The sequence below is a fragment of the Aedes aegypti genome, chromosome 3, assembly GCF_002204515.2.
Source record: "Aedes aegypti strain LVP_AGWG chromosome 3, AaegL5.0 Primary Assembly, whole genome shotgun sequence".
Lineage (NCBI taxonomy): Eukaryota > Metazoa > Arthropoda > Insecta > Diptera > Culicidae > Aedes > Aedes aegypti.
In genome coordinates, this window is record NC_035109.1 from 216,553,382 (window position 1) to 216,567,500 (window position 14,119).

The 14,119-nt window shown below is 36.4% G+C and overlaps 1 protein-coding gene across 1 annotated transcript; it reads right to left on the reverse strand.

Moving 5' to 3' along the window:
• Positions 1-12,149: 12,149 nt before the first annotated feature.
• LOC5568017 (peroxisome assembly protein 12) lies at positions 12,150-13,637 on the reverse strand. The gene is made up of 4 exons (XM_001657788.2): positions 13,378-13,637; positions 12,821-13,314; positions 12,535-12,756; positions 12,150-12,469 (listed from the first exon to the last, which is right to left on the reverse strand). Exons 1-4 carry the CDS (start codon positions 13,498-13,500, stop codon positions 12,346-12,348), a joined length of 963 nt encoding a protein of 320 aa, XP_001657838.1. The 5' UTR covers positions 13,501-13,637; the 3' UTR covers positions 12,150-12,345.
• Between the last annotated feature and the right edge of the window lie 482 nt (positions 13,638-14,119).

A 14,119-nucleotide genomic window follows, 5' to 3' on the forward strand; every position in this document is an offset into this window, starting at 1 on the left:
AATGACCACGAACTGAATTTGCCTGTTTTGAACATGGTAAGCCTCGAAAAGGCCAACAGAAACTGAGAATAACAGGACCCATGATCCATTTTTTGTATATATATTTCGGTGTTGCCAAAATTGAACGGTTTTTTTTTTGCCAAAATCGATCGGGCACTGTATTCACAAAGAAAATTGTTTCCCTAAGTTTTCCATTTGAGTATAGTTATCAGTCTTTGGAACGACATATATAGTTTTTATTTTTCAAATTTCATTGGAACGTGGCTAGCCATGATGGGTAAGCTAGTAAATCTATAGTTTTGACCCACTAGACCAGGCCTACCCAACCTTTTCGAGTCGCGGGCGAAACCCCACAAACAATATTATGCGGCTAACCAACTTTAGAGCGGTTTCAAATTTTTCGGTAAAATCAAATATAAGTTATAACCTATTATAACTTGCTTTATTATTTTATTTGTAGAAATTACACACAGAGAAAACAATTTTGATATCAAATGTATTCTGAATCACAACAACAAATGATCTTTATTATTTGCCGGCTTATAATAACCTTTCATTGTTTTGATTAGTGCTGGTGACGTAGTTTAAAACGCGGTTCAACAAAACAAATTTTGGATTTAACATATTTTTCATCTGAAACAACAATATTTTTGCATTTAAATAAAACTTTAATGTTTTATTTGAAATAATAACACCGGGCCCCTCTTTCTTCATTTTGTTTTTATTTTGAAATGAAAAAAAAAAAGATTATGGCTTGGAAGGCTTAATTTATTTACATTTTTTTTTCATAAATATGTTCTTGGTACCTGTGCCACTTTCCAAAAAACTGGATGAAAATATCAGCGCAATTTCCTTCTACTAAATAAGTATCAGTGTTTATGTTATCTTGTATGTAATTGCAATCAATAAAAACAGCTATATTAGAAGCAAGATTCTAGAAAAATTGATCATGACTTACCAAAAATGGTTTCGATCGTTGTTTCAGATGTTTCAAAACGATAGATTTAACTTTTTTTATGAAATTGAAAAAAAACTTCAATAATTAGGGTTTTGTTCTACTTCGTCGTAAGCGCTCTTATTCGTCGTATTAAACTTAAAATGTTCCAGTATGACGGATATTTCAACTTACTTGCAACATAGATTCATTTTCCAAGTGTAATTTTGTGAAAGCTGTTATGGTTCGTACACTTGTACACCAAAAATGCAATAAAACTACTGAGAAAAAAAGAAGCTTGTGCGCATCAATGTGTGCGCGATGCTCGGTGTAAACCACGATTCCTTCGATTGTGTTGTTTTCGCTGAACTATGAGCAAATGTCAAAATTCGTCCCCTTAATGCTACAACTAGATAACTCGAAAATCAAAATTTTGAGATGTGCAACTTTGAAAATATAACCGTTTTGCAAGGTGAAGGTTATCGCAGAGAATATGATTGGAAAATAAACTTCAACTTATGTATTTTTAATCACACGCTTATGAGCTGTGGATATTTTGCAAACCTAATTGAGAATAATGTTTTGACGTATTGAAGTTAAAAATTTCAAATTTCGAGTTATCTAGTTGTAGCATCAAGGGGACGAATTGTTCGGTCAAAAGGAATAATGTTTAAATGTTTGAGCTGAATTTTAATGGTGAGCAATGAGTTTTAAAGGAAGTTAATATATTTCATCATGCTGAAGGAATGGAGGGAGATGCCCGTAGATCTATATATTGTAGTAAACTAGAAATCCTTTATAAGAGAGATTCGCGGAAGCTGACATTTCTGTCAAAGTGTGAGCCAATCGAGCAGCGAGAGCTGTCAAAGTGTGAGCCAAACGAACATGCGTTATGTTTGTTTTGAACTTTTCTTGAGGAGTAATGTAATCCGCTTGGAATTATTTCGGTAAAAGTAATTTTGCATGAAGCGAAAAAAATGAAATATTTTACTTTTTTGAATTTTTATCAATGCGATTTTTAGTTTTTGATTTTTTTGGCTGTTTATTAGTTTTGATATGTAGCTCAATGATCTATAACGAAACAAAATACACTTTATAGCAATGAGGAAGTCTTGTCCGTGTTTCAATATTATTCTCGACGCCGAGCAAAATCAGCACTGCTGGTCTGTTGCCAAATCATTCCATTTAACTTCCGCTTATCTCTCTATAAAGGATCACTATAGTAAACCATTTTATAATAGCGTTGATGTGTTGTATTTTGTGAACTTACTATATCACAGTGAGCCGTAGTTGTGAGACGAACTGGAAACTGATTGCGACAGAAATGAAAACGATACCTACGACGAATTGAGAATACGGCAAGATGCAATTTCATTGCATTATTTCCAAAAAGACGATCAAGATTTATTAGAATCTTATTGTAAAATGCGAAAGCCGTTTTGGTGAAGGTTTGACATCGGTTTGTATCAACATCATTCACTGCAATACTGGGAAAATTGCTGATTCTCATTGATCAAAGCTTAATACGATGGATACTAGCACATCACCCTATTTCCGCGCTAAAAGTTTTTTTACATCGTTTAGACCAAAAAAAAAAAAAAAAAAATGACAACAATGGAGATAATTGAAACAAACAAACCTTCCATTCGAAATAAAATTAGTAAATTAATTAACTCATTACGCGTGGGAAAGATGGATAAATTATGGGTGAAATTATGAGAAAAAAATCCATGTGCTCGGCTGGGATTTGAACCCAGGACTCTTCTATGCTAGACGAGCGTTTTACCAACTAAGCTATCGAACCACTTGGTGACCCAATAACTCAAGTGGTTACAAGTTTCGAATTCAAATCCCCACAGATCACGCGGACCCTTTGCATAACCCACATCCATCCATCTCATGTATACTACACACGCGCGCAGAGTGAGTGCGATTTATTTTGTGTTGAAACTGTTTGCCTATCATATCCACATCGCTTCCACAACAACTGTATTGAGGAAGTGTATGGATCTACAGAGAGGCAGTCACTTTAATATATAGTAACACATTTGTTAAATATATCAACTACGAATGATAAGCTACTTTCCGGAAGTTTCTTGATGAGGATGTAAAAAATTCCATCATCGCCAGGAGCTTTCATATTTTTGATTTTTTTTAATAATAATTCTTACTTCTTCCAAATCAGTCTCCCAAGAATTTTCGGAAACGTTCTCTTGATTGAGAATATTTTCGAAGTCCTGAGTAACTTGATTTTCTATTGGACTAGTAAGTCCTAAATTAAAATTGTGCGCGCTTTCAAAATGCATAGCAAGTTTTTTAGCTTTTTCGCAATTAGCTAGTAATAATTTCTTTTCCTCTTTCACCCTGTCCTTTGGCTCAGAAAGGGGTATGGGCGCGTTCTGCCAACTCGGTCGAGGCAGATTTCTTGTGTGAACAAGTTACAACATGGACGTTTTCTAAAGTGCCAGAATGAAGTGTTGTGCTTGTGGGGAGCACTTGAAGATGGGATGGAAGGTCATTACTTCGCGTTCGTGCTATACTTCTGCTTATCTATAAAGTTATATACAATAACCGACCCTTAGCTTAACTATTTAAATTAACAGTTGCAAATACAATAATCGTTTTGAGCTTACTAACATGTTTTTTTTTTTTTTTTTTTTTTTTTTTTTTTTTTTTTTTTTTTTTTTTTTTTTTTTTTTTTTTTTTTGTCGTTGCGTTAATTTAATCATAATGATCTTTTATCTACATCTGTCGAACCATTCTGAATAGCCGTTGTGAGAATATCACTAAAAACTTCTCACATGCAATAAAGCTGGATTGTCCTACATTGAAACATTAAGGTTTTCACTCTTTTGGATTCACTTTTTGTTGTTCGTCATCAGTAGTGTTGAGATGTCCTGAATGCCGCACATGGCGTACAGTGATCATTGCCATGGAGTTTCTCGGAAGCTGCATGGGGATTGTTATCATGGGAATCCAAAGAGCGAATTTTGTATGATTTCATTGTAGGTCAATACAGCAATAAAGCATGTAACAATCACTAACATTTCTTCTCTCTTTATCTTTGTTTTCATATCTAACCCGCCATTACAACGAGGAAAAAATCATCCGAGAGGAAAGAAATGGCAGCGTATTGGCCGAGACAAGATAAGTATTATGTTTCCGTAAATATTCTTATTATTGATTGCAAGGTGAATCAGATCAACTAAATTTTTAACTAATAACAAACTTGTTCTACAGAGCTATTTACAAAACACCACACAAAATCCCTCCTTTTCTATGTCCTTAGGCAAAACACTTCACTACCGCTATATGTATGGCTGATTCATGTTCTTTTGGCCTTGCATCATTCATACGTGTATTGGAAGTCAAGAGTAGAAGCAAAACTTAAAGAACCTTCTGGTCAAAGATGTTGCGTTGCCTACTTCCCAAACTCCAAAACCCCCTCGGTGTATTTATTTATTTATTTATTTATTATCGTCAATCAAAGTAGACTACATGTTAACACTTAAATCTATATACTGCTATATCTTACAGAGTTAAAGTATATTCTTAGGTTACTACGCGACATTGTTAAGTCTATTGTTTCGCAATGTTGATTATATAAACTCATCATTCGGTTTAGAGGAGAAAATTTTGCATAATTAGTACGACGGTGATTAATAAAAAACAAGTTACGATTCCTCAATTGCCGGGAAGGAGTATAAAAATTTAAACTGTTTAAAAGGTTAGGAGAATCAATACGATGCGAAACAATATCGTTCACGAATGAAACCATAACGAATTCGCGGCGCTTTTTCAATGTCTGAATATCAATGAGCATGCATCTTGATTCATAAGATGGAAGAGGGAAGGATGTCCAGCCCAATTTACGAAGAGCATATAACAGAAATTGCTTTTGAACTGATTCAAGACGTTCTTCATGCGTCTTCATAAAAGGAGACCATACAATACTACAATACTCTAATATAGACCTCACGTAAGCGACGTACAAAGTTTTAATAGTGTATGGATCATTAAAGTTAGAACCAAAGCGTTTGATAAAACCAAGCATATTTGTTGCTTTATGTATAATGGTGTTGTAATGATCGATAAAAGTGAGTTTTGAGTCTAAAATTACGCCTAAATCTCTGACCCTATCGCATTTTTCAACGATTTGATTTCCTAAAACAACAGTTGTTTCTTCTGTGTTTCGCTTTCTGCTAAAAGTAATTAAATTACATTTTTTAACATTTAACTGAAGTAGGCTTTTACTACACCATTCATCAAAAATAGATATTTCACTCAGATAGATGTCAATGTCGTTAGCATACTTGATTTCCATGAATAACTTCATATCGTCGGCATAGATAAGAATATTTATATGCTTAAGAATGTAGGAAATATCATTTACATATAATATGAAAAGAAGAGGTCCTAGATGTGAGCCTTGACGAACTCCTGATGTAACTTGGATAGGATTCGATTTTTTACCATTATATCTCACTATTTGTTGCCGATTTGTTAAATATGATTGTATCCAGTTTAAAGATGGTTTATCAAATCCTATTTTTTCTAACTTGAAGAGTAACATAGAGATATCAATGCGGTCAAATGCTTTGCTGAAATCAGTATACAGAGCCTCTACATAGTTACCATTGTCCATAGCATTCAAAGTATAATTGGTGAATTCTAGTAAATTTGTAGAAGTGGAACGGAAGTTGGACGGTGTGAGTTTTCAAACTTATGCTGGAGACTTGGCCCCTGACCCCCTTGTTCATCAATAAAATAAAATAAAATAAATAATTTCTTTTCCTCTTTCAATGCCGGTATTGGCTTCCGAGTTTTATTTTTTCAAAATTTTAGATAATTTCCAAAAAAGCTTAGAGCTAGGGTCCAATTGAGAAATTATATTTTCAATTTTTGTTTCTTAATTATGAAAATCGTTTGTTAATTTCTTTCTATTCTATTCTATTCTAAGTGCTTGCACAGCCAATACTGAAAGCATCCTGGAAATACCGGAAATTATTCTAGTATTTTCTTGTCAATATTAATATTTGCAGCATATCGTAAATATGTTACAGTGAGAGGCAAAATAAAGTGCCCACCTTACCAGTTTTCGAATTTCTCTCATTGATTTGGTTCAAATTAAGGTTAACACACCTAAATCTTTTGTGATATTTTATTTTTGATGTTCTTTTAAAGTTGCACTTACGAAATTTTGATAAAAAAAAGAATTTTACTTAAAGAAAAAGAAAATCAATTTGTATTGAAAAAAAAGTAGTGACAAAAATAAGTGCCCACTTCCTTCTTGGCCCCAGAAAAGATGATTTAAGAAAAATAAAAAGCAATTTAATAGTTAATGTGTCCTCCTTTGGCCTTAAGGACTTGCTGGAGGCTCTTCGGCATGCTTTTCACCAGGTTTTGTAGGTGTTGTGGATCTAGTTCTTCCCAGGCGCGCTCCAAGGCTTCAAAATAATTATTTTTGTTGGTAACACCAGTTTTTTCAACCCTGGCATCGAGAATCGCCCACAAATTCTCGATGGGGTTGAGGTCTGGGCTTTGTGGAGGCCATTCCAGCGGTTTAATCCGACAAGACCGGAAAAAAGACTTGGTCTTCTTTCCAGTATGCTTCGGGTCGTTGTTCTAGAGAAATATGAATTTCTCTTCAAGGCCCGTCTGGATCAGCGAAACCTCCAGATTTTCCAGCAAGATGTTAATGTAGGAATCTGCCATCATTATTCCGTCGATTTTCACGCATTTCCTCCTCCATGCTTCACCGTTCCTTGGATGTGGTGCTCTGCATCACACACGAGCCCGCCGCTCTCGGTTAGACAGCTCGAGCTTCAGGAGCGCCACATCCAAGGAACGGTGACGCATGGAAGTGTGATGTGATGAAATGTGATGGTCTGGGGGTGTTTTTCATGGAGTGGAGTAGGAAGCGTCGTGAAAATCGACGGAATAATGACGGCAGATTCCTACATTAACATCTTGCTGGAAAATCTGGAGGTTTCGCTGATCCAGACGGGCCTTGAAGAGAAATTCATATTTCTCTAGAACAACGACCCGAAGCATACTGGAAAGAAGACCAAGTCTTTCTTCCGGTCTTGTCGGATTAAACCGCTGGAATGGCCTCCACAAAGCCCAGACCTCAACCCCATCGAGAATTTGTGGGCGATTCTCGATGCTAGGGTTGAAAAAAACTGGTGTTACCAACAAAAATAATTATTTTGAAGCCTTGGAGCGCACCTGGGAAGAACTAGATCCACAACACCTACAAAACCTGGTGAAAAGCATGCCGAAGAGCCTCCAGCAAGTCCTTAAGGCCAAAGGAGGACACATTAACTATTAAATTGCTTTTTATTTTTCTTAAATCATCTTTTCTGGGGCCAAGAAGGAAGTGGGCACTTATTTTTGTCACTACTTTTTTTTCAATACAAATTGATTTTCTTTTTCTTTAAGTAAAATTCTTTTTTTAATCAAAATTTCGTAAGTGCAACTTTAAAAGAACATCAAAAATAAAATATCACAAAAGATTTAGGTGTGTTAACTTTAATTTGAACCAAATCAATGAGAGAAATTCGAAAACTGGTAAGGTGGGCACTTTATTTTGCCTCTCACTGTACAAATATTAAAATGGCCAGGCCCACTGTGCAGACTTGGGTTTGAAGATAATCAAAAAAAAAAAAAAAAAATACGGCGATCAGATTATTCACGTATGAATAACGTGATAGACGGAAGTTTTTCAATTTAATGATTGAAGAAACGGGGACATTTAAGGTGAGGTGAGTAAAATCGTTGGAAGTGGCGTTGCTAAGAATGTTAATGCACACTCCTTTATTGCTTCTTTCCAGGGGTGGGACATAAGTATTTCGGTCCTATAACACTTCCCCGAATACCATTACCCCGAAAACCATCTCCCCGAAAACCAGTACCCCGAAAACCATTACCCCGAATGCATCGTTACCCCGAATGACACATTACCCCGAAAACCATTACCCCGAATGGCAAATTACCCCGAAAACCAGTTCCCCGAATGCGACACTTCCCCGTAAGTCAGTGATGCACATCAAGAAATTCTTCAAAGACGCTCGCGAATTTGAGCCTAAGATTCCAGCTTTCTCATTCTATGTACGACAAGCGAGGTTTTCCTGGCAGTGTTAAAATAATTGTCGGCGTAATAACTACTAACATTTCTATCAGTAATTTTATATTCTTACAATCATCGGCTGTCCTTTCGAGGTTGTATAATGTCAGAGTGAACGTTTTAACCAATGATTTTCCCTTCTTTGAGTTATAGGCTGTTCTTTCGAGTTGTACTGTTTTAGTCAAAGTTTGAGCGACAGCCGCCAAAAAAAAATCGACTGGCACAATTGTCTTGAGCGAAATTCAAAGATGACAGTGACATAAGACGGGCGACCTTGAAAATAAGCTGCTGCATTACTTGTCTGTATTACATCTTGTAGGTATTACAACTTCCAACAAGAGAATTGTCCTTCTTTTAATTACCGGCTATTTTTTCAAAAGTTGCACTTGTAAAGTGATTATCGACATCATAGTTTTTAACGTTTTCATCAATGATTTTTTCTTCTTTTATCATCGGCTGTTCTTTAGCGATGCATTTTTTAAATAGTTGTCAGTATAATAGTCTAATGCCATTCCAGACTATGTTGATCATCAATTGATATAACGCTTTTGAAAGAGGGCGGTAGAGGTCTCTAACATTAACATGTGAAAACGAAATCAGTACCAGCATTAGGGATGGTACACAAATTATGTCACGCTAAATTTCGACTTTTTCGACCCCCTCCACCCCCCTTTGTCACGTGTTTTGTATGAGTCCTTCCAAAATTTTGTAAGGCTTGTCACGCTTGGCTTAACCCCCTCCCCCCCCTTGGAGCGTGACGTAATTTGTGCATGACCCCTTATGAGCAGTTCGAAAAATGAACACAGCCATCCTCACAAAATTCAGTGCACGCCTGTGAGTGAGATTTTGATTCTCACTTGACCCTTAAAGAATAGCTGTTGCTTAAAAGAAGAATAAATCTTTGATAACAAGAACACGAATTAAAAAAAAAAATCAAGTAGTAAATTGTATTTCATTAGCGGCTTCCAGGCTAGTACCGATATTTAATATCATTGAGTAGAGTATATTTTGAAGTAGGGAACACTTCGTCATATAGATGAGGAGTTTTCTACTTCCGAATCTCTAGATTTATTTTGTCATATACATTAGCGACAATTTGATAGACAATGACCTCCAACGAACAAGAGAAGACGTGCTTAACATCAACTAATTGTCAAAAAAAATGTATGGTGTTGATTTGTCGAATCTTCATTTTGAATTTTTCGGGGCGAGAAAATTCGGGGTTATGGTCCATTCGGGGAAATGGTATTCGGGGTAACGGACTATTCGGGGTAATGGATTTCGGGGTATTGGTTTTCGGGGTACTTGACCATTCGGGGTATTGACTTTCGGGGTGATGGTTTTCGGGGTAATGGTATTCGGGGAAGTGTTATAGGATCAAGTATTTCACCCTCACGCCCTGGCTGAAAAAGCCTTGGCTATAGCGCTATTGCTCGCTCTCTGAAACGAAAAGAAATTGATCCTTCGCCCGTTACACAGCAATTATTTACCCCCTTAATACATCAATGAGCTTCAAATTTTTACACAACTAGTTAAATAAAATTAAAAATTAGTATCAATCTATTTCGGAGGGATCTCCCCATTTATCTAATGCTTGCAAATTCCTTATTCCTGTGTGTTCAGCTCCCGTTGATTGATGATTGTCGCACTTTGAAAAAATATACTACACTATATCGAGCACAACTGGTAGAATTTTCATTTTTTTTCTGCTATACACACGTTGCGTTTTTCTTTTCCTGTCAATTCTTTCAAATAACACTTTTTTTCTTCACATCTCCACACGAACAAATCATAAAACTGAGTGTTCTTTGTTTCAATAATGAATAATTCACAGTCAATTTTGGCACCTACACTAATGCCAATTTCCCGGAATTGCACAGCTGAACCACAGGAATCACTTAGTTGCTTTTTTTGTATCTTCTGGGTGGCATAACACCACCACCAGCCGTTTGAAAATTTTACGAATTCGATATTGAAAATCGTTTTTTTAATTTCTTTCTGCAAATACTGCCATATAATTTTCATAGCAGAATCACGAGTGCGTTGAAATTGCCTTCTCACGTTTTTAAGACGGATCAAGAGTTTAACATCATCGTCTATAATTAGGAATTCAAATTTTGTTAAATGGAATTTGTTAAAGTTTCAAGAGCATTGTCAATAGGGAGCCGGATCCTATTCTTGGCCATTTCAATTCACTTCGGCAGTAGGGTTTTTTGAAAGTTAGTGAGCTCATATTTAGCCACAAGATGCGTCGTATTGAAGAACTCCTAGTTACAAAGTTTCAGACAATTTGGCCGAGAAAAAAACCCCATGCCAAAATGAATCATCTAAGTGCCCAAGTAACTCTGCACCCTATCAAGTTTTTTTTTGTAAAGAAATGTTAATATCAAGATTAGAGTCAGTATATGTTTCATATATATTCCAGTCGGCTCGAAAATAACTCAAAGTGGAGCTGATAGGATTGAGAATCGCTTCATGGGATATTTGAAATGTAACAGGGACATAATCAAAATCAAAATCAGCATGAGTGACTTGTTAGCTACAAAGATGACTAGAGTCGGTTAAGACCAAATCAATCGTAGATGGGTTTCTAGAAGAGGAAAAAGATGTAGGTCTATCACGTTATTGAATTGAGAAATATCCTGAAGAGCACTCATCAAATAAAATTCTGCGGTTGGAATTACTTTGTGAATTATTCCATGACCGATGTTTGGCATTAAAGTCACCAATGATGCGAGTCAATTTTCGCAAGTCAGTTTGGAGCAATTTAACATGATGTCCAGAGCATTGGTGCTTATTCTGTGCGGCGTGTGAGTCGAGACGAGTCTCTCTCACCTCGTGTGACGTGAGACGACTAATGCAAATCAAATGGGAGCGAGTCATTTCATCCGACTCATCTAGTCGTCTCACCTCTCACGCCGCGCAGAATAAGCACAATTGAAAAGGCGAATAGGCAGCTATTAAAGCATATTTACCAAGCTGTGTTTCAACAGAAACAATTAACGTTGCAAACACTTTAGTTTCAAATGACGAAAAGAGTTGATATGCCTATGAATGATGATTGCAACTCCCCCACATGCCCCATCAAGTTGATCATTACGATAAACAAAATAGTTTGGATCTCTTTTGAGTTTGGATCCAGGTTTCAGTAATAACTTCTATATGTACGTTATTAGCTGTAAGAAAATTAAACTGGTACACATAACTAGTTTCTAGAAGTGGCCAGAGAAACTCGGGAATATTCCTATAGCCGGAGTTATTCCGGAGATTTTTTGGGACATGCCAAGTTATCTTTATTTATTTCCAATGGCAATCATTTTAATTTGGATAAATCGTTAAGATATTCAAAATTATAATCGAATAGTTTTACACCATTTAGAATGTAGTAGATGTGGCCACTTGGACTCAATACCCTGAAGATTAGTTGGATACTAAACCGTTTCAGTTCTCCAAAAGTAGAGATCGAACATAATAGTTTACTAAAATACGTTCCTATAAGCTTGACACAGATTTTAAGATACAAATTGTCCACCTTATCATACATTTGAGGCATCCCGGGGACCCGAAAATGGTCATTTGAAGGGTCAATCAAATGCATGATACATGAGTATCCAATTTAATCGTTTATCGCAAGGTTTACGCTGTAGCATTTTTGTCAAAACTCCTTGATTTAGTGGTCAAATTGTAATTTATCTGTACCTTGAAATTTGCCTACATCCAGGGGCACATATGCATAGAACCCTTTCACCCAATCTGACCCAGTGAACCACCGCAATAATTCCGGCCACAGAAACATTCTCGAGGTCCTTTGACCACTTTTAGAAACTAGATATGTGTACGAGTATACTGGCAAAAAATAATTTAAATCCGTTAAGTATTCACTGAGCGGTGAGAGCTTTCGTTTTCTTTTCTTTCACTCAGGCCTATGCGGGTTAAGGATAATTCAAATCCAGAAGAATACGCAATATGGCTTCGAGAGCTTATTGAAATCAAGCCACACTTTAATGTTGGGTATTTTTTTATCTTGGCTAAAAACGTAGAACCACAAAGATAAAGGATGCTATCGGAAATCTTTTTTTAATTCATACGTCCTAGTTATTGGATACACTGTAGTAATCCAAGTACTCAGTCTTTATTACTGCTGATTTTCTTTACTTCATTCCTTTCGGATTTTATTTATTTTTTTGTCGACAGAGATAATACCTTGTATAAAAATAAATCTCCACGCACCGTTATAAAACATATTTTCCCACCTCATACCTTACTAAAACAAACCAACGATCAATCAAACATCATCATCGTCATCAAATATCCTCACAAGATCATTAACAGTCGCAGGATATTTTGTAACTGGGCATTTGTTCTCTTTCTGCAAATATGTCACAATGCAACGATAGCAGTAGACATACCTGAAACGAAAAATTCACAGTAAGAAAAAGGTATCTCTACGGTACAGTACCGACTTATATGTTACCCGGATATTGAAATCGCTGTTGGGATCAACCATCGCTGCAAACAGAGCGGGCATATCCCCTTGTATTTCTCACTATTGAAGTCGGCGGGGGGCGCATTCGGTACTGGTAGCTTGGATAGATCGCCCATGTTTGCCTCGTTTTGCCACCATTCAATGAATTGCAGGAAAAACGCAGACAGTTCCAGTGTCCTAAGCATGACCGTGCTCAGCATGGTAGCTAGCCTGGAAAGACATATTGATAAGGTGTTATATGTTAGGAATTATATATCTAGGACCTATAATTTACTTAACCTGTCCCCCGAATAGGTCTCGAATAGTCCATGATTCTTCCTCTTCTGCTAGATACGTTAGTGTTAGGTTGAGTGCCCTCAGTACAGGTGAATGTGTAGGACCGATTCCAGCCAAATAGGTAATGTATTGGAATAATTTAACACCCTCGAAATACGTCCTGAGATATGGCACCACTTTAGTCAGCAGAAGTTTGTTCTGTGAAACAGGTCTTCCATTCTCGTAGTCGTCCTTCCATTGTTGTAAACGCTGTTCCAATTTATGATATAGGTAGGGAGCTACTACAAGACATAACAACGACCAGCGTTGACCAGAGCGATCGAGGTTTTGTGTTCTCGTTGAGATACGCGTTAGTCCATAGAACACCTCCGAAAGTGATCCACCCCTGTGTCGCAAGTAGTAACTTTGGACAACCCAATTGAACACCAAATACGCTTCATCGTAGTATCTGATAAGATGACCAAAGGTGCCAGGTTTTATTGTAGCAAGGAACTAGAAAGTTAAATAATTAGCTTGTTTTATATACTCGTAGGTCATCATTCACAAATCACTCACGTTGGCAATTCTTTTCAGTGCGGGATAAAAAGTTGAATTCAGAGAATCAGCAGCTACCACTTCGAATATTGATGGACGAGCTTCTATACTATTTTGCGTAATATGTGCTCCTTTCGCTGCCATGGTTGTATGTTCGCTTACTTCTGTGAATTTTCATAGCCTGAATAATTTAACCAGTTTTTGTACGATTTTTTAATCGCAAGAACGGGAACAAACTATCAGTGCACACACGCTCGTTCAGATCTACTCAAAAGTGAGTAGATTTCGACTCACTTCGGAACAGAGTGGAACTGCTCAAAAGTGAGTAACACCATCGTTACTCACTTTAGAGTAACATAGTCAAATGTCAATATGGGAGTAACACTTACTCACTTCGTTTAATCTGAAATTTGCGAAAGTGAGTAGATGTCACTCACTTCAGGTAATAATAATTTTGGAAATAAATGTATTATGTTATCTATAAAATCAGAAGAAATATACAAAGAGCATAACATTTATTCATTATCTCATACATAATACATAATAATAATACATGATAACAAGTAAAAAAAATGTGATATTTGTGTTGAAATTTTCGCTGCTCTGGAATGGATCCCCGGATGTTATAAATATCTGGGGCATTGACGAAAGTCATGGAGGATATAGTTTGACCGATCCAGTAGCCTTCCCGGTTAGACTGTAAAGAATTGATAATTAGTCCAATAAAAAGAACGACGGTAAAACTTACAGTTTATTTTTTTTT